General features: G+C 38.7%; 1 protein-coding gene across 5 annotated transcripts in view; it reads right to left on the reverse strand.

Annotated features, from left to right (window-relative positions):
* The window catches only part of LOC127414530 (protein kinase C zeta type-like), a 190,045-nt gene that overhangs the window by 95,889 nt on the left and 67,349 nt on the right, over nt 1-26,807 (reverse strand). The window contains exon 1 of one of the 5 annotated variants that reach the window (XM_051652620.1): nt 6,603-6,769. The exons of the other annotated variants lie outside the window; for them this stretch is intronic. Coding sequence (XP_051508580.1) covers nt 6,603-6,639 — 37 coding nt within the window. The 5' untranslated portion in view covers nt 6,640-6,769. Of the gene's footprint in view, nt 1-6,602; nt 6,770-26,807 lie in introns of those variants that run through there. 5 annotated transcript variants of the gene reach the window in all.

Raw genomic sequence — 26,807 nt, forward strand, 5'->3', positions numbered from 1 at the left:
TTCTGAATGGGGAAGAAGAAAGAAAAGAAAAGAAAATTCTGCACACAGGAAAAGAAATAAAGGTTTGTGACTGTGTGTGTTAAAAGTGAATTGTTTAACTTCTGCGCCATTAGCATCATGTAATTTAACCCAAATAATTACTGTTTCAATCAAGATTCCTTAGCAACAAAATGTAGCAAATCATGGTTCATGGTGTAACTAAAGCCTGAAAAAACAACAACAACAACAACAACAACAAGCCCTTCGATATGTTCCCAGACCAAACTTCCTGTTTCAAAAGAAAATACATTAACAAAGGAGAGATAACTGCTCGCCAAGCCATTTAATGCTACACACTCTCACGGCGAAATCGTAAGGATTCATACGACTTTTCTAAATTTGGCTAATTCGTATGATATCGTACGACTGCACTTGCCTGTATTCGTACAACTTTAACTACAGCCAGTGACATCACTGGACATCGTTTCCATCTAATACGCGACAGTTACTTGCTTCTGTCACACACAACAGCTTCCTATCATGTTTACACACTCTACTGATCAGTTAGGTTTAGATAAAGGGTTTGGGTGGGCCTGGGTAGCTCAGCGAGTATTGACGATGACTACCACCCCTGGAGTTGTGAGTTCGAATCCAGGGAGTGACACCAGCCAGGTCTCCTAAACAACTAAATTGGCCCGGTTGCTAGGGAGGGTAGAGTCACATGGGGTAACCTCCTCATGGTTGCGATTAGGGGTTCTTGCTCTCAATGGGGCGTGTGGTAAGTTGTGCATGGATCGCAGAGAGTAGCATGAGCCTCCACATGCTGGGAGACTTCACGGTGTCATGCACAATGAGCCATGTGATAAGATGTGCGGATTGACTGTCTCAGAAGTGGAGGCAACTGAGACTTGTCCTCCGCCACCCGGATTGAGGTGAGTAACCATGCCACCATGAGGACCTACTAAGTAGTGGGAATTGGGCTTTCCAAATTGGGAGTAAATGGGGCTAAAAAAAAAGATAAGGGGTTTGGGTAAGGGCCTAATATTAAGAAGCATGTCCTTAATGCCTCGTGCGCGAAATTTGCGCTTACTTCCGCATTAGACATCCAGGCATTTGCATGTGATGAAATCGTACAAATACGAACAAACTCGTACGAAATCATGCAAAATATCAAACTCGTAAAATATGTACGAATTTTCATGAGACAGGGTTGTTTAATGGGGTCTTTAAGCCTCGGGCTGATGGTAATGTGTTCTGAATCATACAGTGGTAAGAGACTCCACAGCCGAGAATGAATCACAGTTTGTGTGAGTTGTTTGAGGTCACAATGTGTCTGTCTGCAAAGCCTCAAGCTAACACACACACACACATACACTATATAACACATAAACACACACATATGTTCACACAAAGACATTTCTATCTTTCATATCATCTTTCATTATTTTCTTTCTCTGAAATGTCTTAGATCATTTCTGACGCATTATGAAATTTGGTAGGAGTTACGTAGTCAAGGTCAAGTCAAGTCAAAGTTTATTTATATAACACATTTAAAAGAAGTTGACCCAAAGTTGACCCAAAGTGCTGAACATTTAAAGAGAAAGAGTACAATCAAATAAACAGATAAAAATAAAAACACATTATATAAATAATATAATGCATAATATAAATAAAAATAGTAAAGAGTGTTAATTTCTTAATTGGGCTTAAAACAACAGTACAACCTCAAAAATGGGGCTTGAGGCTAGATTTGAACATTTAAATAGAGGGACAGGACCTGACGTATAGAGAAAGACTAGTTAGTAGTCTGGTTAGTAAAATAATGTAGACAGTTATTTTGTGTCTATGTGTCAGACGGGCCACAGTCAACAAGACAGACGTTTTCAATCTACACAGTCTTTAGCAGTCTTTAGTCTTATCTTCAAGAAGTTATATGAGGGAAAAACAACAGTGTGTCATAACTGGCCAGTTAATATTTAATCTTTTGAAATTTGGTGTCGGTAGAAATGCCTAAAATTTATAATTATGGTAACAGTTCACTCAAAAATTTTCATTTTCGCTTCAAACCCATATGAATATCTTTCTTCTGTGAAACACAAAGGAACTAAGTTTGAACAATTGTTCTTGTATGTACTGCTGAGCTAAGACAGATGTCAAGATTTTTAGTGTATAGTGACTTAAATTTTAGAATGTTCCTGAAGTGGTATGGACCAGTTTTATACTACTTTTATGCTGCTTTTTTGTCACTTGACAGTCCCAGTTCTCCTTTACTTTCACTCTCTGGAAAAGAGTGGCCAAGATATCCTTCTGAGATTAGTCTGTTGTGTTCTACATACAACATGTTGAAAAGAGAAGTTGGAACGTTGCTTCCAAATGTTCTAGTACCCTGACATTGGCCCCATTATGCAGAGTTACTGATAAGCGCCATCTCCCATCAGAAAATTTTTACATAGGTTCAAGTGTGGTTACCTTCTCCTGCTACAGGAAGCGTGTTGCATCAGCAACGTGGGAGACCCCGGTTCTCGTCCCGAGTTGAAACCAGGAAGTAACTGTGTTTCCATAATCAGTGACGAGCACAATTCACAGGTTCCATTTTACTTTACTGTATTACATCCGCTAAAAACAACTCGCTTTACAACTCACTTTTGGCACCCCCTCTGCTGGAGCTCACATGGACCCATACGTTGAGAAACACTTTCCGCTTTGGCCACTGGGGGCACTGCTTTGAATTTCAGTAAGCACAGGCCGAGTTTAGCGCAAGAAAAGTTAACTTACTGTTTCCAAATTCACGGTTAGAACAGTCTGCTACAGAAGAAAGTAAGTAATACGGGTTTAGAACATCATGAGGGTGAGTCAATAACATTTTTTTGAAGAAATATTCCTTTAATGTGAGAAGCTGATTCAGTGTTGCAGCCTCAGCTTCAAGCTCATCAGAGTTATTTGGGATGAAAGTCAAACTCCTCAGCGCAGAGCTTGCGGGCAACCCTTTGATTTTTGATGCCTCTTTTTAGCTTCTCTTCTTCACTGGCATGTCATTCTCTTGAATATGAAATAAGCACATAAAGTTCTTCCATAATGAGGTTTTTGCTCCTTGAGATGTTTTTTAAAATTTGAAAAACATCTCATTCATGTTTTGGAGCTTCAAAGGTTTAAAACATCACTGTTCTCCTGAGTGAGTCCCTCCAGCATCCTATGTCATCATTGTTAAAAAAGATGACCATGAGTCCAGTAAGGTGCCTTAGGCCATGTGGGAGTGTGTTTTTTTAAGTAGTGCCAGTCTAACATTACATAACAAGGATAAGTGTTGAGTTCACAGAATGAGGCAGATTTAGGTAATTAGAGTAAAATGAACAAAAGCTTCACTAAAGGCTTGCTGCTCAGGAGAATGGTGATCCCATGAGACCGCATTGCCGAGTGTACACACGTTACAGTCTATGAAATAGTAAATATACACTCCAATATAACTTAAACACACATGCAGATATCACAAGTCACAAGTTCTTAATAATCAAATCTTTATGTATTGCCACAAAACCAGTGCTGATGGAATTAGTTTCTGTGACTTTTACTGAATGTCATCATAGAAATACACTGTGACATTATAATTTAAACAAACCCCTAACCATAAGTATTAAACTTCAGCATATAACTCATGCACCATTTGTTTTATGGACATGAATGATCTCTTAAATAAGGTGGCTTGTTGAGAACAGGTGTGCTATTATTGTTCTATGTGACTGGATGTCCAATTTTCGCCTGCGGACAATTACACATGCAAAAAAAATCCCATAGCAGAGGGACCCAAGCCATAAAGGGACAAGAAGCTCATAGAGACTTATGCATGGACTCTTTTGACTTTGGCAGTTACACCATAGCAACCATCTAACAATGCCCTAGTAACCATCTAGAATAGCCAGGCAATCATATACCAACATGCTAGAAAAACACTGTAAACACCTTAGCAACTGTTTTGCAAAGTCTGGGTGGCAACCACCCACATCCATCATGCTTCTGCATGGGCAAGCACCACATTTTGTAAAGAAAATGTAAAAATCCAACATGAAAAAGCCAACAAACTATTCTACATTTTGAGCTGATTAGGGTTTTTCCAAAATCCCTGAATGCAGACAATAAATTCTGACTGTAACTTCTTCAAGAGCTTTCACCCTGTCTACACCGGGCGCCTCTGTTGATGCGACGTGACGTGCTGCTTTGGCTTGAGGCTGTCTACACTGGGCACATAAATATATATATATATATATATATAAAAATAACCTTTATTTTTAACGGACATCCACTGCTATAAACATTTAATTATTATATCATTATTATTGTAATGTTATTGTTGCTAAAGCTGCGTAAAAGTGGTTAGACATAAAATATCATTTAAATAAGTAGACAAGAGACCAGAAACATCATGAACTGGCTTTAACCTTGTGCGACCAAAAGATGTTGTATTTTGGCTCCGCTATATGCAATGCGTAATTTAAATTAATTTAAACTGACTGATCTCAGTTCAGAAGACTCTGTGCTGTCAGTAAAGAGTTAAACTTTCGCCGTACGGAGTCATGTGACCAAACAACATGCCGCAGATCACAGCGGAGTTTGTCTTTAGCAGAAATGCCAACAAAATTGCATCTGGTATGAAACCTAATTAAGTTTTTACATTGAAACCTGTTTGAGACAAAAGATTCAAGTCTCTAGTTTCATCCGATATGCCATTTTTTAAATTTGAGTGATTTATCACGAAAATCCACGCTGCTACTAATGTGGTTTTTTTACATGTTTTTTACGTCATGTAAAAATAACCAATATGGCAGTGGCCTTAACAGTTGAAGGTAGTGAAACATTTCTGTTTCATATGCCATTTTAAAATAGCCAGTGTTACCTGAAGTGTGTTATTTAATCTTAAAAATATAAGAACATATAGAGGTTAGGGCTGCACAATATATCGAAATCGCGATATGACCTTGTGCGATTATTAAACCACAAAGGGCTGCGATTTTTTTAAATTGATAGTCTGATACTTCAGACTTTATGTGCGCTGCTCTGTCCTGTCTGTATTGCATTAGTGCATTATTAAAGTGTGTTCAGTGTTTCCAGAGTGGTTCTGTGCTCCACAACTTCATCTTGTGCTCAGAGTAACAGATGTGCCTCATTCGGTTCCATTTGTTTATGTGTGCTAAACTTGTTATATTTAAAGCACTCCAGATTCACTCAAAATATGCTTAGCCACTACAAGTTAATATACAAACACAAATAAAAACCCAATGGCACCAGGATGAGAAGTTAAAATTAGGAGCATGTTAAACAGCTGTTGTGGCTAAGCAAACTGGGGTTAAGTGCCATATTCAAGGGTACAATGATGACAGTGATGGCTCATGACACACTCCTTGCAGTGATTGAGCCAGCAACTTTCCGGTTACCAGCCTTGAGCTTTTACCACCACTCCACTATTAAAAACCTGTCTTTCTAGTACACTGCGTTCCACTTTCTTCAGAACTCAGTACAAGCTTCCAGCCTGTGCTAGCAATCTGTTTACGTCATTTTTCTTTGAAACAAAAAAACTGGACAGCGCACAGACCCCTGAGGATCTATTATTGAGCTGTACACTAAAAAATAGCCACCAAATCCATAAATAGACATTTTAATGCAAAGTAACCGTTGCATTCACTGTCCATATGGTGCAAATGGGGACACATTACGGCACTTGTATCATAATCAGTACAGCTGTCAGATTGCATAGATGTGATAAAACAAGGTAAACTCAGACTCAAGAGTGTTTGAAAACTAAAAAAACCCATTCAACTCATTCAAAGAATGCACACAAAATAAACTGCTTAATATATTAAATTGATCCCATCAAACTGATTGAAAGCCCTACTACAACAAAGACGTAATATTGCAGTCATATAAAAAATGTATCCCTGTTAAAGGCCTGTTATGTCAGTGAGAGCGGACTGTGAGCAAAAAAATAAATAAATAAATACCTTCCAGAGAGATGTGCAAGAGAGATAGAGACATAGAAAGAGCTTTCATCAACAGACCAGACCCAAACACAGTTTAGTCGAGAGCAAGGTCAAACATTACAAGGTGGAAACATAGTAACACTACTGGGATATTAAGGAACAAAATCCATCACTAAAGACATCACTCAAGCCAAATAAATATCAGTGCAATCATTTTCCTTCTATTTTGCTTTACTCTCCTCATTCTGCCAGTCTTACACTGCAAAATTATTTTGGCTTAATCAGTATTTGTGTCATGTTTTCTCCAGATTTCTTGGGTTGCAAAACTGTACCATTTTTTAATTTTTATTTTTTAAGCATAAGACTATGTAAAGTACATTACATTTATACTTAAAAAATATTCTCTAAAAACAAGTTTCAATATTTAATGCAATTTTGCTTCTCAAATAAATAAATAAATTTTAAGGATGTTTAGATATTTTGACTGGAAAACAACACAAAATACGGATTTTTGCTGTGCATTTCTTCCTCCATATAACAACTCTTTCCCCTTCCATGTCTGTTATTCCATCAATCTCTCTCGCCCTTCCATCTCTCTCGCCCTTCCATCTCTCTAGCTCTCTCTCTCTCTCTCTGTATAGTACACAAGGGTACCTTTCACTCGCAGATAGAACAGCAGTGTTAGCAGCATCCCTATATGGGCTGGTGGTGCCTGGATCCACTTCACTGTCCCTCTTCCATCCTTGCAGCCATTCTACTGGAGCTCAGCCTGTGTTTCTGGTTCCCACTGACTTGTTCCTACTATTCGTCAGTAGCAAACCATCACACACCCCTCTGTCTCCCTCCGTTTGCATGCAAGCACGTGTTTGAAAGCGCTGCACCACTGAGCATGCTCTGTTTAGCCTGGATGGCTGTTAAAATGATTTTTTTAGGGGGGGTTGTTCCAGTTCCATATTCTCTCTCTTTCTCTCATTGCTTGTTTCAGTGTCCTCATGAGGACCCCTGCAGGTTGATGCCCTCACTTGTAGATACTTGTAATAATACACACCTGCCACAAGAGGGCGGAGCTGACTCTTTCGACTGCACTGGCCTGATTTTCTGCCTCTATGGGACTTGGTGCTATTATTAAACTACATGCAGCAGTAAGAGTCAGGAAAGAAAGCTTTGCAGGTAAAGTCATATTTAAGAAGGATAGAAGGTTCAGACACTGACATGAAAAAGAGGTGAACGTTTATTCTTTTGTTAGATTATGAAAAAAGATTGAATGCAATGAGGATGAAACTTAACCTTTTAAAGGTAATATTATAGGGCCATATAAAATAAATATTACATATTGAAATATAATTCACAGGACCAGAGACAAATTGGGCCCAATGAGTAGGCTATACCATAGAGGACCTTAGTGGCCCCCCCTTATCACAGGACCGGGACAATGTTCACAGTTGCTCCAAGGGAAACAAAATAAAATGCTATGAGTCTGACTTAAGCGACCAAAGTGTAATTTAAATGATCTCCCTCTCTCTCTCTCTCTCTCTCTCTCTCTCTCTCTCTCTCTCTGTGTGTATTTCTCTTCCTCTTAATCTCTCTTTCTTTCCACTGCAAAGGCTTCATTTCTCCTGGACTGAATGATGTTGCAATACTTGAAAGGTTGTAAAAGCATTTCCCAAATACCACACCAATGAGAATCTCTCTCTCTCACCAGTATGGGTGGTTTTATCAGAGCCTAGCCCTACTGAGGAACCTCACCTTATCGGAGGGCTTTCAACTCCTCTGCAGCTCTGGCTCTGTCATACAGCTGACTGCAGCTTTACCACACATGCTGCAGACATTCCGGTGTCCACTTCCTGTACACCCCATCTTTCGGTCATTCCTTTTATCGTTAGCTCAATTAAGTAGTTATTGCATTTCATCATCTATTCCGCAATATCTCTCTATATATATAAAATTTAAAAAATCTGAGTCAGGTATTTATTGTGACAAACAGAGAAATTGAAATAGTTTGCGATGAGCAAGGACATGATTTCCTGTGCTGCCCAGCAGCAGGTTTGTGCACCATTCAGAATTGAATTGAGAATGGTTCTTAAATTCCAGTTCAGTTCCTAGCTTTGAACGGAATTTATATTTGAGTTAACAAAAAGGTATGTCGAATTGTAATTCAAATTTGGATTTAAGCAAATAGGATTAAAACTGAATGAAATTCAAAGAAATAAAAAAAAAAAGCTTTGGTGCAACTTCATTTTTCAGTATGAATTATCCACAAGCATGCTATATACACACAAAATACTATACAGGGCATTTCCAGAAACACTAGAAGTTAATAATCAATGTTTGAAATGCCACTTATAGAACATTTTAATTTAATTTAAATAGATTTAATTATATTTAAAGAAATATTTTGGGTTCAGTACAAGTTAAACTCAATTGACAGAATTTGTGGCATAATATTGATTACCCCAAAAAAATAATTTTGACTCGGTCCACCTTTTCTTTAAAAAATTCAAGGTCACAGTGAGGAACTTACAATGGAAGTGAATGGGGGCCAATTTTTGGAGGGTTTACAGGCAGAAACGTGAAGCTAATAATTTTATAAAAGCACTTACATTAATTCTTCTGTTGAAACTCTTGGATTATTTGAGCTGTAAAGTTGTTTAAATCGTCATTTTTAAAGTTTTATGGTTTGCTGACCTTACATCGTCATGGCAATTAAGCTGTAAAATTGGATATAACTTTACACAAAAAAGGTTAGTAAGTGATTTTATCACACAAAATTCATGTTAACACGCATTCTGTTTACGACTTGTGACTATACTTTTGAAAAAAATAAAATAAACCATGTAAAGGAGAACAACGATTTCCTTATGCTGTTTAAGGGATTAAGAGAAATGCTTATGTGGTCATGTAAACACATACGCGGCATTCGAACAGGTTTTTGAAGAGTGCGCATGTAAGTGGAACAGACCGAATAACAAATGTCATAGGATGTAGCCCAACAAGTCAACAAAACATTTCCGGGAGTAGAGTGGGAAAAGCACATACACTATAAACTATCCCCATTTATAAACATCGCTGTAAAATATCGACATGCAATTCCGCTGCAGGTCGCGATAGAAAGGTAAGGAAACAAACACAGCAACAACTCTGGAATATCTGGAAATAAAGCGAGGCATCAGAGAATAAAATAGTGAAGTTTTCCTCTTATGCCACGTTTGTTATTTACACAAGTGTTGTGGGGTAATTACATTGCTCTGGAGAAAGCTGCTTCCTGACCAAACCGCATGTATGCAGGAGTAAAGTGTACGCCGCTTATACAGTGCATGTAAACAAGAACGCTGCTTTCTGGTGTTTTTCTTTGCTTTTTTTAAAGAAAAGAAGGGATGAGTCAAAACAAATCTTTGTGGTAATCATTATGCCACAAATGCAGTCGATTGAGCTTAAATTGTATTGAACTTGGTATATTCTTTTAATATACTAACTTTCATTTTATGGGCCATGGTGGAAAAACATGTAATTTCCCAGAATGCTCCAATTTAAAAACATGTTATCTAAAAACAACGTGGTCTAGTTTTGGCAACTTTAAAATCAATTTTAATGGCAGTATTAATTGTTTTGACAGTATTGAGAAAAGTTTAAATATGAGAAATGTGTCTAATCAGTTGATTTGTATTCTACCTATTCTACATATAAAGGAATAAATAAGCATAATTTGTCCAAATTAATAATGTCACTATTTATACTTTATTGCAACACTTTTTTGCGACTGTGTTGAATTTCTTTGAATTGCAATTCAGTACATTCCTTTTCCTGTCATTTCAATAAAAAATCCAATTAAACATCCTGTGGGGCATGGCCAAATCAATTCAAATTACAAATCGTTAATTAAAAGAGAACCAATTCTTAAATTCTGAATTACACCGAACCCTGGCTACCAGCCGTACATCCTTACATGTGCTGGAGCTGAAGGGTTTTATTGCTGCCATCTGACAGAAAAAAACCCCCAGCATAACAGGATTTTTAAAAACTCTACAGGACTGGACACTGTAAAATTCAACCCAAAGGCAAACTCAATACACAGCCATTAGGACTTAATTCAGAGCAGTTCTGTTTATGTGCCTGACAACATGGAATCAAATTCTCTGGTCTGAATTAGCAGTGTGTGCTGAATTAGTGTGTGTGTGTGCACGTGTGTGGTGGTGTGTTTGCATGTAAATAAAGGGGTTAATGGAAGGTCCTGAGACTGGTACAGAGACAGACTGCAGCTATGGGTTTGTACAACTCAAATGGTTTTCCATTACGGTTCAATGGTGCATCACCAAAATTAAATTCCATGTTTGTGTGCGCACTAGGGTGTGGATTAGTCATTGAACAGATGTATAGCATTTTATGTAGTCTGTTGTGGTTCAAACATACGTTTGAGCAATTTATACTATTCTCCCCATTCAAAGCGAGGACAAACAACAGACAAACATGTGGCCTCATGAGTAATTAATTACCGGTACTCAGTGCATAAACTATTAAAATTAGCACACACACCACTTTGAAATTCTGGGTGAGTTTACAGAGCGCCAATTTAGGCAATATCACTTCTGTAATGATGCTTAATGACTCTAATTCAGAAAACCAATTCTATTATTTAACTGGATGGAAACCAATGATATGGAATAAAATAGCATAATCTAAATGGCACTAAAATTATAAATGTATCTATCAACTCTGTCATTAACCTGTGTCAGAAAAAACAAAAACAAAATAGATTTTAAAGATAGATTTTAAAATTCGAATCAGTCGAAACACTCCACTGATGTCACCGTCTTCCATGTCATCTCTGCACTACCACACTCTCTGTCTGAGTTTTAACCCACACTGAATCCTGACACCACAATCATTCTGAGTAGCCTGTCAGATGTGTTTATCAAGCACATGTGTCTACAAAATCAAATCATGATGCTTGACAAATTTTTCGTGCTGGTGAAAATGAAGCGGATTGGATAGACAGGCACTGATGAAAATGTGAAGCAAAATGCCAAGTATGCTTTAACTGACAGAATGACATCATTCACAAGAAGAAAACAAAGCTCCTATGAAATCAAAATTGGAGTATTGTAGCTTTTAGGCCATGTCTGTTAGGCCATCTATATGATAGTGTACTCTACTAATAAACTTTTAGCAGATAGCCGCATTTTAAATTTAAAGTTCGTGAACGCAGACGCCTCTAATGTACCTATGCGTGGTCAATTTCCTGCATTGTTGCATTCCAAAATGTGTCAGACCGCAATTTATGACACAACGCAAGTATACAGTTTCAATGTTACCACAAGGGGCGCTATAGCAGACATTAGGCTGTTTCTACGGCGAGTTTTCTCTTTCAATCCTAGCACTATAATGGTGAAGCAACAGTTTAAAGAGAAACAATATATTTATAGCAACTTAACTGAATAAAAATGCATCCAGTTTAATGGCAGACTTTTGAAAGTAACTCTACAGCTCCCTTAAATACTGAGGTGTGTTAACCCTACAGTAACGCAAAAAAATCACATAAAGCATGTTCAACTAGACCACACAAATTTTTGTCCAAAAAAAATGCTCTTTAGAATGAAACCATTCCCTTTCCCTAATACCACATACTTCTGACTAGCAAGAGCAGGTAGCAAATCATGTTTCATGGCTGTGATCTAAACTAAAGCATATTTGTTGTTTAAACAATGGACAAGTCCTTCAATATGTCCCACCCCAACTTCCTATTTCAGAAGAAAATACGTCAACACAAGGAAGAAAACTGCTCTCGATAAGTCATTTGATTGGGTATTTAAGAATGAGAAACAATGGATCTTTGTTGCTTTGCATCCCTTTCCATGTGTTTTAACTGTGAAATAAAGAAGGCATGGACATTTACAGAGTCATGCAATCAATCTTCAGTCTTTTTGATTAATATTCATCTGAGCATATGAGGAAAACATTAAAGAACATGTTCAATATGTTTGATGCTGATGAGCAGGTGGTGTCTAGGAAATTCAAACTACACATTTACCCAAAACACACACACATAAGCTGACAGAAATATTCTCTTTTTTTAACTTAGGCACTCCTCCAAATTAAACAGAGTTTTGAAGATTGGGGAAGAGGAGGTCATTATAAAAGCTTTTGTGAAGACATTCATCCTCAGGCAACAGGTCAATTAGCCTACTGCCCACTCAGATGAAAATATTTCAACAATACATCTATTTAACACAACTGATTGGGGCCATTTAGGTTAAAGTGAGTCAAGGTCTGTCCAGAAATGCATACCAGATGGTGAAACTTTTAACCTGATTCTAGAGAGCAAGAGAAAGGAAAAGTGAGAGGTCTATGACATATATGTATTGTCTTGTTTTAAGAGGGACAGAGACATAAAAATGTCTTTAAAAACATGAGATCTGAGAATATTTGGCTTCTTAAAAAGACAAACTCCATTTGGATTCATCCTTCAGAAACATACACCTGGCCCTGGTATGGGTCTTGAGGTTAAGTCTTAGTCTGGATCTGAACCTCAATGTGTCTCCTTTAGGTCTGGGTCTAAGGGAATCTGGTTTTTGTCTTGCTCTTAGAGGGACAGACATTGGTCTAAGGAGGATTAGCATTGGTTTTGGTCGTAGGGGGTATGGTATTGGTCTGCATCTGGGTCTTAGAGGGTCTAATTTTGGTCTGGGTCTTAGGGAGTCTGGTACTGGTCTATGTCTGGATTGTATGGGGTCTTGTTTTGGTCTACATCTGAGTCTTAGTGGGTCTGATATTGGTCTAGGTCTTAGGGGGTGTGGTAATTGTCTGTATCTGGGTCTTGGGGGTCTGGTATTGGTCTGCATCTGGGTCTTAGGTAGTCATTTATTGGTCTGGATCTTCGATGGTTTGATATTGGTCTGGGTCTTAGGAGGTCTGGTATTACACTGTGACTGGATTGTTTGGGGTCTGATTTTGATCTACATCTGGGTCTTAGAGGGTCTGATATTGGTCTGGGTCTTAGGGGGTCTGGCACTGGTCTGTGTCTGGGTCTTAGAGGGTCTGGTATTGGTCTGCATCTGGGTCTTAGGTAGTCTGTTACTGGTCTAGGTCTTAGATGGTTTGATATTGGTCTGGGTCTTAGGGGATCTGGTAATGTTCTGGTTCTCAGAATCTGGTTCTCAGAGGGTCTAGTGTTAATCTGGGTCTTTCAGGGTCTGATATTGCTATGGGTGAGAGTTTTAAGAGGTCTAGTCTGGGTCTTAGGGGGTCTTGGATTGGTCTGTGTATTACAGGGGCTATTATTGTTTTGAGCCTGCGTCTTAGGGAGTCAGGGCTCTGATACTGGTCTGCATCTGGGTCTCATAAAGTCTAGTATTTACCTTGGTCTGAGAATATTTGGCTTCTTAAAAAGACTAACCCCCTGTGAAATTATACACCTGGATTAATCCTTCAGAAACATACACCTGGCCCTGGTATGGGTCTTGAGGTCAAGTCTTAGTCTGGATCTGAACCATAATGTGTCTCCTTTAGGTCTGGGTCTTAGGGGATCTGGTTTTTGTCTTGCTCTTAGAGGGACAGACATTGGTCTAAGGAGGATTGGCATTGGTTTTGGTCTTAGGGGGTCTGGTATTTGTCTACATCTGGGTCTTAGATTATCTAATTTTGGTCTGGGTCTTAGGGAGTCTGGTACTAGTCTGTGTCTGGATTGTTTGGGGTCTTGTTTTGGTCTACATCTGGTCTTAGAGGGTCTGATATTGGTCTGTGTCTTAGGGGTGTGGTAATTGTCTATGTCTGGGTCTTAGGGGGTCTGGTATTGGTCTGCATCTGGGTCTTAGGTTGTCCATATTGGACTGGGTCTTAGATGGTTTGATATTGGTCTGAGTCTGGGTCTTAGGGGGTCTGGTATTACATTGTGACTGGATTGTTAGGGGTCAGATCTTGATCAACATCTGGGTCTTAGGGGGTCTAAGTTAGATCTTGGTCTTAGGGAGTCTGGTACTGGTCTGTGTCTGGATTGTATGGGGTCTTGTTTTGGTTTCATCTGAATGTTAGAGGGTCTGATATTGGTCTGGGTCTTAAGGGGTGTGGTAATTGTGTGTGTCTGGGTCTTAGGGGATCTGGTATTGGTCTGCACCTTGGTCTTAGGTAGTCCTTTATTGGTCTGGGTCTTAGATGGTTTGATATTGGTGTGGGCCTTAGGGGGTCTGGTACTGGTCTGTGTCTGGGTCTTAGGGGGTCTGGTATTGGTCCGCATCTGGGTCTTGGGAAGTCCGTGGTAACACTTTATTTTGGTGGTCCCAAATAGATAATTAACTAACTATAAGTAACTTATCAACTGGCTTGCTATAGCTAGTAAACAGTGTTTCAACAAACATTCAGTAGACTTTCAATAACCTGTATAACAGCAGCAAAATAACAGCTTATTGACTGACTTGCTATAGGTAGTAAACAGTGTTTCAACAAACATTCAGTAGACTTTCAGTAGCCTGTATATAGATCTTTATTAATGACCTTTTAATGAACTGATGTTCTCAACAACAATGTAAGTAGGTAATTAATAGAGATCTATACACAGACTAATGAAAGTCTACTGAATGTTTGTTGAAACACTGTTTACTAGCTATAGCAAGTCAGTTGCTAAATGTAAGTAGGTCATTAATAGAGATGTATATACAGGCTACTGAAAGTCTACTGAATGATTGTTGAAACACTGTTTACTAGCTATAGCAAGCCAGTTGATAAGTCACGTATAGTCAGTTAAATATCTATTTGGGACCATCAAAATAAAGTGTTACCTAGTCCATTATTGGCCTGGGTCTTAGATGGTTTGATATTGGTCTGGGTCTGGGTCTTAGGGGATCTGGTAACATTCTGGATCTCGGTCTTGGGGCTCTGGTAGTGGTCTGCATCTGGGTCTCAGAGGGTCTAGTGTTAGTCTGGGTCTTTCAGGGTCTGATATTGCAATGGGTGTGAGTTTTAAGAGGTCTGGTCTGGGTCTTAGGGGGTCTAGGATTGGTCTGTGTCTTACAGAGGCTATTATTGTTGTGAGTCTGCGTCTTAGGGAGTCAGGGCTCTGGTACTGGTCTGCATCTGGGTCTCATAAAGTCTAGTATTTATCTGGGTCTGGGTCTTTCAATGTCTGGTACTGTTCTGGGTCTGGGTTTTAAGGAGTATGGTCTGGGTCTTAAAAGGTCTGGTATTGTTTGAGTCTGGGTTTTACAAGGTCTTGTATGGGTTTGGGTCTTAGGGGGTCTGGTATTGGTCTGGCTCTGTGTCTTTGAGTTTCTGGTCTCAACTACAACTACTGTGTATGATCGATCATCCCTTACATTTATTAACACATATCGAGACCTTAAAGTCTGAAGGAAGATAAAAAGATAACATATTTTCCAGTTTTCAGTGTTAACTGGAAAATTATCAAATCAGCTCTAGTCTCTCATATGTAGAAGGTCACACAAACACATTAACAAAGTGGAGGTCAGCTGTGCCGTCTGTGGATCAATGGTTACATAAGTGAATGTAAGCTCCGACAAACACAGAAAAGAGGAGAAATGGAATGTGAGATGATGTCACGGAACATGAACGTTTTTAAATGGCTGGCATTATGACATCATCATACAGGGAGTGCATAATATAAAACTAATATATTTTCTATATTTGATCTGAGTTTAGCTCTGGCAGAGGGAGAAAGCCCGGATTTATGACACACTGTTTAGGAGATTGTTTTAACCCCCTCTTATTAAAACAATCTCTTGCTCTCCAGAGGAAAAGTGCTGAAATAGTGCTTTAAAATAAAAAGAGGATTAACTATGAGGCAACTCCTACCAGATACTGCAGCACAATAAAATTCAGAGGAATACATTATGGAAGATTATGAGAAAACTGCACACTAACATCACTTTTACTTGCTGCAGAGAAAAACACACCATAAAGTTATAAAAGTTGATGTCAGCCATTTAGGCGCGGTAATCCTACAGAGATTACAGAGCACCTTAAAATCTTTAAATATCACACTGCGGACATTAATCCATGGGTTTAACCATTTTATATTATAATAATAATGCATGGAAGTTCAGCTAACATGCCGATCTTTAAAAAGCATTATGTAATCACATATATGATTATTGATCAATTTTTTCAAAGTCTATTATTTTTTTCATTCTATTCTGAAACACTTGGTCAAGTCTGATACTGTATTAAAACAAACACTAAGCCTATCCTGTGTGTGTGTGATTTCATTTACGGTAAATACAGCAGTGTGCTCTGTATATCTCCATTGTCATGTGAATAAACAATGCCTTCTATCACGATTGTGGATTTCAAATCACTTCCTGTTTGTGAAAATAACTTTTTGCCTCACAAACTGTATCAGAAGTTCTATATCCTCATGCCCTGTATCTTCATAATTTCCATTCCAAATAGTCACCAGTCTTAGTAGGAGCTACTGAATATGGATTGGATAGATATGGGTGGTTTTAAGATCTCAAACCTGTGATGAATGTGCCTTCTGTTCTGCAGACTTCATATTTACAGACTCTGACCATGACAACATAATAACTAAGGCTCAAACCGCCACTCAGGATCTGCTCTGTCTTTTTGCTAATCTTCACAATAACTTACAATAAAAACTCTTTTCCTACTTTCTCTCTTTTACCCTACTTTTCTCATCGCAATATTTGTATCCTTCTCAGATTCCCTATCCTCTATTCTTTCCTCCTTCCTATTCTAAAGTAAAGTGGGCTGCCCATAGTAATTTTTTCTGATTACATCATTGTGCCAGACAAGTACATACAATGAGGTTGAAAAGTCTTGAAAATCGTGGGTTTAAAATCTCATTTAGCTTTCAGTAGAAATTAAAAAAATTTGAGGACTTTGAATAGTGTACAATAAAGAACCATTATGACCTCACAGAGATCCTCTTATTAGCATGAAAAACAAACCTGTTTTTGTTTTATTTTGAATTAATTATACACAGAGAGTGAGTAACCTGACAATATTAGAACACTCTCATGCCATTATAATCAACAAAGCTGTCAGAACAGAAGTGGAACAGCACGCAATCTGTGAATTAGCCCAGGGGTTTCAAACTTATTGATGCCAATGACCCGCTTGTGTGGGACCCCCTTCCTAAAATATAAAGGCAGCAACTGTATATATTTTCATGTATAAAGACCCATTTATACTGTTAAGATGACATGTTGTTTAAATTAAGTAATTGGCCTTTATATTGTCATTGTACTAATTCTAAAAATATAATTTAGAAAAACAGTAAGTTTGCAGTAAGTTGACAGCATTTATTTCTTTTCCAACCATAAGAGAACTATTACATAAAACCAAAAAAGAGAACCATTTTTATTTGTATAGATCTTTCTCAAATTTTCCATGAACCCTTGCGGCCTGTGGGGTCCCCTGGACCCCAGTTTGAAATGACCTGGATTATTAGACTGCTTAAAACACATTAGGACTAGTTGTTGTTACTGATAGGCCTATACAGTAGAAAAATTTAAATGCCTCTAATTCGCCACTGCATTCATGCCATCCCAAGCATAATTTCAAGACAAACTACTTAGACATCCCTTCCACCCATCCCTGATGTCAAGGATGTTCATGACAGCTGGCTCCTTCATGCATGACAAGCGGCTCAGTTTGGATACAGCCAATTAGATCCTTAGATGCTATCACATGAACATATACACACAAACACCCCTCCTCCATTTTGTCTACTTTCCCCCAGAGTACACAGAGCCTCCTCTTTCTCTCTCTTAAGTCCCTCAGGGTCAGCTCACAAACACAGAGCTTTGTCTGAAAATCCTTCCACCCTAGAATGAATATGAATATCCTCATTGTGTGTTTGTGTTTGCTGTAGAACATCTCTACAGTACATTGTGTAGTCAAAGTCAACATGAGTGTACAGGGATGCTGGAATAGTAGATTCATTTAGCAAACTATTCCTGTGACAGCCACATCAATATAAGGCAAAAACAAATCAATGGGATATAATCAGAAGTCCGCTAGATTCACCCCAGAGGAAATCATAGCTCTAGTGGAAGGCGGTGATTATTACCATTGGATCAAACTTGGTAATGTTTAGTTCTTGAATATGAAGGGACATGCAAGTCAGCAAATGGCAGGGCTGTAGGTTACCATCTTCTTCACTACGTCCTGTATCTTATGAGTGAAGCTCTGAATAAGGACTTAAGAGAGATCACAATAAGATTTGTGTTCCATTCGCTTCCATTCATATGCATGCAAACTCGGGAGAGCAAATATGTATAATTTGTTTTTTGCTGCATACTAAAGTTCAAGTTCAAAGAACTCAGCCCTTTGAATGAATTCTTATATGATGTTTTACCAATTGTAGATGACATAGAGGAAAAACTCAAGTGACCAGTGAGAATTACAGATAGAAGGGTCCAGTTGTGCTTTTGGAAATCCAATTTGAGGTATTCCTGCTTGATTCCAAATTGACCTGGCTCATTCCACACCTTTTAAAAGGTCTCTTATTCCTATCTGCAAAAACTCTCAATCAAAGCTTCCTCTAGTGTATTACTGCCTTAAAAATAAAACCATAAACTGTATGTATGCATTTTTTATGGGAAACTGGTGTAGATGGTATATTTTAAAGGGGTTATGTCACAAGGAATCAAACTGTCTTTGCTCTTTTGACATATAAGAATTTATTGTACTTTAAAAACATACAATAATTTTCAGAACCAAAACTTCCTCCCTGGTCCAAAGATAGCATTAATTGACACCAAGCCGCAAAAACGGCTCGTGTTCTACTTCCGCGACTTCCCTACGTCACTTAGGGGCCTTCATTAATGCATAACCGCCTCCACATCAAGAGATCAATGCTTCCTTTTACATCATCACCTATTTGGTCTGCCCACTGGTGTGCAGTCAGAGTGAATGATAAGACGAGAGCAGGACTGGTACAGCCATTTCTACACACCTAAATGGACCATTGCTGCAGATGTTATTTAACTTACAAAGAGATTGTGATGTAGGGAAAGATTAAAAAAATGTTTGACGTTCCTGGCTGTGGAAATTAAGCATCTCTACATAGCCTTTTGAAGGATGACAACATTAGGAAAGAGTGGCTTTAGTTTATTTTTAAACAAAGTTCCTGATCGCGTCAATGTGGAATTATATGTTTTGTTCTGCACATTTCTCTAAGAATTCTTGTAAGAACTATAATGATTCAGACTTCACAAAAAACATATTGAAAGATGGAGCAAAGGCAAGTATATAGGACACAGTAATGCCGGTGAGTAACAAATGTAATAGTACTGTTTCTCTCCGTTTGATCTGTAAGGAACAACGGTGTAGTATACGCAAGAGGCTGTCTTCTCATCTGTCAGGATGTTTTTCCTTCCGTTTTTTTCAAAAATTAACACATCGGAATGCCCATTGTCCCGTATTTAAGCAGCGAAACAGTCAAGGGTGATCCCCTCCCCCGGTCAACCGGCAAAACGATAAGGGGGCAACTCCCCACATGGGAAACTTTCCATATTTCCCATTATATGGGATGCGTATTGAAGCGGCCACACTACAGAGGCCAACACCCGAGTCGACCATCCATTACAGCTGGATACAGATTTAGTAACCCTTCACATTCACAGCTTGTGTTAGTCAGTTAGTCAGTTTTATATAGCATTACTGTATCACCAAATCTTGTATGCCTAATAATATAAGTACTGAGGAGCAACAGTGTGTTGACTTTGTTCAGTTTTAAATGTTATTTCAGTCAAAACAACTGCAGTAGTTTGATTGCGTGCTTCACATAAATTGGGACATATAGCTATTAATGATTGCCAGGACTGAGTGCTTTCAGGGGACTTTGTAAAATGGCTTGCACGTTTTCATTCTTTTATCCTTGGAAAAAACAGTTCCACGAGTGTTGGTGTGGGGTATTTGCGCTTCAAAAATGTTAACCATTCATAACACAGAGGGCGTGTATATTGAAGTCTTAAAGGGACAGCACAGAAAACTAAGCATTTCAGACAGAGGGCCAGAGATAGGGTGGAAAAAGGTAATTTACTACTATATGTTTATATTAATACTATAATACAAAATTTAATACTATTTTTTGTGCAAAAACCTTTACTAATTTTATGTGAACCTCAAGAAAAATTGTAAAGTAAAAAAAAGCAATGACATAACCCCTTTAACATTTAAATGTATTACACTGTGTAACAATTATTTTTTTACATTTTTTATTTTTTTTTGGTTCCTGTGAAGTAAGTGTTATTTCCTAATTGCTTATGCCTCAAAAGTATAGAAAATGGCTATTATTCCCCACAAACTTTGCTTTTGTGACCAGGACAGTGATATTTTGAAATTTACCTATTTTCCAGAACATTCCAGATAGATTCAGTGCTGAGTAAACTTGGAGTAACTTCTAGAACTATCTAGAACGTTCCAGTTATATAAATAGTAGTATAAATACAGGGGCCTTAAGCCCACCAGTTCAGTTTAGTTCCAGCTGCCTAAGTGGATACATATCAAGACCTTGCTGGATGCCTTGAAGTATGATGAGTACGGCTGGGAGGTCTTAGGAGACTTCAAAATGGTGGCATTCCTGATGGGTCTCACAGACGGTTTTATCAAGTTTCCCTTCTATCTTTGCCTTTGGGACAGCAGGGACACCAACGCGTACTACCACATGCGGGACTGGCCACAGCGGACCGAGTTCTCTGTAGGGAGGAACATTGTCAAGTGGGAGCCACTGTTGATGCTGCCGGAAGGTGCTGATGCCACCACTGCACATCAAATTGGGCCTTATGAAACAATCTGTTAGCGCTCTAGATAAGGAGTCGGCAGCCTTCAGTACCTTCAACACTTCTTCCCTAAGCTGTCTGAGGCAAAGGTCAAAGCCAGTGTCTCCGTCGGACCACAGATAAAGAAGATTCTGGAGTGCAATGAATTCCCCAAAAAGCTCACTAGTAAGGAGAAAGTGGCTTGGAACAGCTCTTCGGGGCTTTCTGGGCAATCACAAGGCCGAAAACTATGTGAAGCTGGTTGAGACTCTGGTGAAGAACTACAGAACAATGGGCTGTAGGATGTCCCTCAGAGTCCATATCCTTGATGCTCATCTTGATAAATTCAAAGAAAAAATGGTAGCGTGCTCGGAGGAGCAAGGCGAGCACTTCCACCAGGATATACTGGACGTTGAACACCACTACCAAGGACAGTATAACGAGAACATGATGGGAGACTACATTTGGGGGCTGATTCGTGAAAGTGATTTACAGTATAATCGTAAATCCCAAAAAAACGACTCACTTCTAAATCTTTTGTAGTCATTTTTGTATAACTTTAGTATAAATACAAGTTAATTTGGATTCATATGTTGTTTGTTTCTGACTTTATGTGAATGAAAAGATACAAATTTGCCTGTTTCTCATTGGAAATAGGTAAATTACAAAATATCACTGTTCTAGTCACAAAAGCAAAGTTTGTGGGGAATAATAGGCATTTTCTATACTTTTGAGGCATAAGAAATTAGGAATTAACACTTACAACCCAGGAACAAAAATTGTGTTACATAGTGTTATTGTTATTTTTATTTTTTTTACATATAATTTGTATTGTTTATTCAAAATAGAAGCCTAAGAGCACAACATAATTTCCTGTAGCGCATATGCATTTTGTTTGTTAATTTTGCATGTTTAAAACTGAGTGTGACTTACCCTTTACTGCTAAATGACCTGCGCCTTCAAATAACGGAGCCATATGTGACGGAATAACTCCTGTCGAAAGAATCATCATGGCTTTTCAAAGCCAAAGAGAAAAAAAACTCTGACCCTGATGATCTCATCAGCACCATATGAACAATAGGGAATGACAGATGCTATACATTAGCTGTCAGCAACAACATTCACGTGGCATGCAGACAGTGTACATGCTGTGCTCATTAGAGGTGCCCCACCTATGCTGCTATGACAGAAACACATTTTAAAAAATGAGGTCACACAGCTCATTAGAAGGTGTGGGCTTCTTAACATACTCACCTGTTTCATATAATCTTTATTATATGTAAACAAGCACAAGCAGGTTCCCAGTTTGTCATCATTATGCACATAATCCATATTATCCATGTTTGCATGACAAAACATCCATTTCTATCAACCCTGTATGTTTAAACCTTAGGAGCTGTCCATGTTTTTGCGTCCATCTGGGCTGTTTTTCAATAGTCTTTCTATCTAAACATGCGCTAGACAGATGTCTTTGACAGTTGTGCCGCGTTTTCCTTTTTATAAGCAACTCGCGCAGGAGCAATGCATTTTTTAGTCACCGTGTCAAGATAAAAAGAACAACTTTTAAAAACGTGCCTCCAGACACCTCCGTTCTGTTCTGTTTGTTATATCTATGTTTTTTTTACGCATTTGGTCTGAATGGCCTCATAATCTGAATTTGTTCCTTTTTGAATTCCCTAATGATTGTTAATTAACAATTTAGAATTTTAACGTTTTTAGAATCCTGATAGTTAAAATCTTTAACCAAGACAATGCAAACAATGCAATCCAATTTCATTTGTGTAAAAACTCAAATTATCATAAAATCCAATAAACTCCTAAACAAAAGTCAATAGATGCGATGAAATGGGCCAATATGGGAGGAGATTATAATGCTTCCACCAAAAAGGAGGTCAGTAGGACTTTCTAGACAGATAAGTGTTAAATAATAAATGAATGAAGGAATAAAAGCTAAATCCACTGAGAGCCCCTTTCACATCAGGTTGAGCTGTCTCCATCAGGAATCTTATTGGCTGAGAGGTGCCACAGTGAGAAACACTACTGGCTGTAGGGTTATGATGCGTGTTGCCAGTGGTTGGAGGAAAAAGCCTAATTTATTATACTAAAAAATCATAAGCTGACACTAAGTGGGGTGGAAACAAAGATAAACTACCAGTGTTATTAATGTATAGCCCCATTACTGAAAGCCATAGTGAGATACATTGTGTCAAATGACAAAAACAGCAAACATCTTTGTAAAAAAAAATAATAATAACTTGCCTTTGAAAAGATCAGCGGTTTTCGGCAGATTCGACAAGCTCACCATCATTTCTCATAATAGTGTCCCCTAAAGATTCAGACTAAATGATGGTCTGATTGGGACTGTCTGGAATTTGTAGAATACATTAACACGAAGTACTAGGCAGTGGCTGAGGAAAAGTTTCTCTTCTGTATGCATTGCACTGACGGTCCCTGGAGAATTAGGCTGGGTGTGATACTGAGGAGATTGCGGCTGATGACAACATAGACCAAAAATCCCCGAGTCACCATAATCATGGCATACGCTAATTAGCGAGATGTAGATCACTACAGACATTGAAAAATCATGCTTAAGTCAGCTTGTCTAAGACATGTTCATTATCTAATGAGAGTTTTTTTTATTTATTTTTTTTATTAAGGTTTCCACACAGAAACGTTTTTAAACATGACATTGAATCCGTCTCATTCCACTCCTCGGTTCCCTATATTGTAAATCATTACATAGTGAAGATAAATTTGGGCACTAGCAAGTGTCTTGATCCACTAAACTTTGAGACACTGATGACTCAATTATCTGTTGATTATGAGGTCAAAGATCACATTAAAATGAACAACATCACTCTACAGTATAACATGGTCCTTTGAGATGGCTTAAGGGTGAGTAAATAATAAGAGAATTATCCTTTTTGGGTGAACTATTCTTTTAAGTTTATTAAAACCAATAATAACTTGCAAAACCTTAATTACTCATACATTAAAACAAGCCTTATTCTGCTAAAATGAGCCACAGACAGCAAACTGAACATGAGTGAAGATGAGTGTTAACAAACCTCACAGCTGAGCATCAAAGCGAGTGTGATGTGGGTGGAAGTGAAGTTTTTATCTGGTGGGTGGAGGAGACAGAAGTGGCAACAACACTTTATGATTTTTCTGTATTGTCACGAGACCTCCAGAACATCCAACATCCAGTTCCAAAAATCATACTATCCCCATACACCAGAGCCTTCCAGAAAAGTCTAGAATAACACATTACGAATCACCCGATAACTGTGTCTTAGGCCGCCCATCCGTGGTTCACAAATGTTTAGGTAACATTTTATTTTAATTCTAAAGGAAAAACGTTTCAGCACTCTTCATGTTATTTTAGTCCTCTTTCTCCCACATAATAAGCCATTATGTTACAAGCCTACAGCATTCTTAAAACTAACCTTGAAGTTATCCAATATTTATTCAGGGCATCTTATATCATAATCACCCACATATAAACACTGGCATGACAGTGCAACTCTCTGCATTGGCTTAGCTAACACAAGAGTGTGCTGGGAGATTTGAGACTTTATTTAAAAAGGCCTGGCACCAAGGGCAACCCAATTCAGACTTTTCCCCCTAAATTATGTATTTCCAGAGAGTAAATGGGGTTTGGTAAATAATGTTTTGGTAAACAATATCTTAGAACAAATGATGATGACTCATCCGAACACTGAAGCAAGCAAAGCACTAAGATAATTGCCAAAGATGTATTTTTCCTTTCTCTTTTATGCACACACACACTCCTGCACTAAACTCTGACTCATGCCACCTATAAAGAATCGCATTTGGGTGATTTACAAATGAAAACATATTTCCCCCAAAGTTTAGCGCAGAAAGCATTATGAAACAGGATGTAACCTGCAATATGTGCCAGGTCTATTTCACCTCTTTAAACAGGTAAAATGTTTTATCAAATCTCTGCTGGAAAAATTTAGGCTGGTCTTAGCTGGTCTAAGGTGGTCTCCCAGCCTTCCCAAGCTGGTTTAGCTGTGAGACCACCTACTCAGCATAAACCAAATCTGCATTAAAGGATTAGTGTCACAGAATGTGTCAGGAATGAGGACCCAAAAGCATGAATGAGGTAAAATAAAGACTTATTAAATAAACAATACAAACAGGGAAAACAAGACACTCACAAGGGTGAAAAAAAAAAACTGGAGAGAAAAATAATGAACTTAAAAACTGAAAGACAAAATGAAAAACCAGACTGGAGGCTGCGCAAACAAAACACAGACTGAACATGGGAAATAAAACAATCCGACAAACACAAGAGGAAAGAGAGCACAATATATGCAGGTAAGGCACATGAGGAACAGGTGAAGACAATTAACATAACAAGGACTAGACTAGGGATGAGGCCAGAGGAAACGAGGGGGTGGAGTTGGGAAAACACAGACTCAGCCAGATGCACATACACGTTTAGTTCACCCAAAAATGATAATTCTTTCATGATTTACTCACCTTTATGCCATCCCGGATGTGTATGTCTTTCCTTCCTCAGCAGAACCGAAATGAAGATTTTTATTATCACATTTCAGCTCTGTTTGTCCATACAATGAAAGCAAATGGGTGCCATGATGCTGCTGGCTGTTTGACGGTCCAAAAGGCATATTTAGGCAGCATAAAAGTAATCCATATGACTCCAGTCGATCAATGAATGTGTTCTGAAGCAAATCGATAGGTTTGTGTAAAAAATTAATTGATCATTCGAACCGGCGATCACTGGCAAGGGAGTCGGATGCCCTTGCAAGAAGGCTGTAAAAGCCCTATCCTCTAGCCTCGGTCGCTAGTGTGTCTCTTAAAGCCAGGAGAGTGAGGTTTACACACTGCACAGCTATAACGTACCAGCTGGCTACCGTTACACTCACCCCCCTAAACCTCACTCTCATCCGTGTCACGGCACCAGTGTAACCGGTCCTACTCGACCCGCCCCGAGTGGGATTCACAAGGTGATCCCCAGCATGGGAGTCGGACGTGTTAGCAAGAAGGCTATAAAGCCATGGCCTCTAGCCTCGGTCGCTAGTCCATCTCATAAGGCCAGGAGAGTGAGGTTTACACACTGCACAGCTATCATGTGTCAGTTGGCTACCATTACATTCACCCCCCTAAACCTCACTCCCATCCGGGTCAAAAGCACCAGTGTCTCTGGTCCTACTCAACCCGCCCCGAGCGGTATTTGAATAGGCAATCCCAGGCATGGGAGACGGATGCGCTAGCAAGGAGACTATAAAGCCATGGCTCTAGCCTCGGTCGCTAGTGCGTCACTTAAGGCCAGCAGAGCAGAGTTTACACACTGCACAGCTATCACGTACCAGCTGGCTACCGTTACACACAATACGATTGCTTTGTGATACTTTTAATACAGTCACTGGCAGGCACATGTGCCGACAAAGCTGTATCTCTGCATACTGTGCTGATGACGGAATTTGCACACGCAGAAAACTAAAGTATATTTTGGCCTTTAGGAAGCAGTAGGTAGCGAGGCAGCTCACTAGGTTTTGGAACAGAGCTATAGAGTGCACATCAACACCTGGTGTCTCTCACTCTGACAGTTGTCTGCTCAGCTTGTGAAACGGGGAGGGAGGGGAACGACAGAAAAAGAAGGGAAAGTGAAGACAGACAGAATGTGAGAAAAGAGTGAGGGCTGCAGACAAAGAATGCCACTTATTTCCCAAAGTAAAACATTTTCCACTATATTTATCTAATTTCTTCAAATTAGCATCTCTCAAAATTGAGTTTGTGTTGTTATCAAACCTAAACTGGGTGAGAAGTATCTTAACTAAAAACTGGTAAAGACTGCCCCACATAAAAAGGATTGATGTTGATCAGTCATGAGACACGCAAGAACCAAAGATGTTCGGTGTCACTGATGTCGAACCTGGCACGACGCAACTTGAGGAATCCAGTTTGAATGTGGACAAGCCTGAATTAAATATGAGAGCTACAATAGTGGTGAACATTTTCAGCAAATAGCAACTTAAATGTATTATTTTTCCTTACAAAAAAAGCTATCATATGGTTTGAGAACTTGGAATATGGTAAACTACTTATATGGGTCATTTTATCTGGCTATTTTGCC

Source organism: Myxocyprinus asiaticus, chromosome 24 (genome assembly GCF_019703515.2).
Source record: "Myxocyprinus asiaticus isolate MX2 ecotype Aquarium Trade chromosome 24, UBuf_Myxa_2, whole genome shotgun sequence".
Classification (NCBI taxonomy): Eukaryota; Metazoa; Chordata; class Actinopteri; order Cypriniformes; family Catostomidae; genus Myxocyprinus; species Myxocyprinus asiaticus.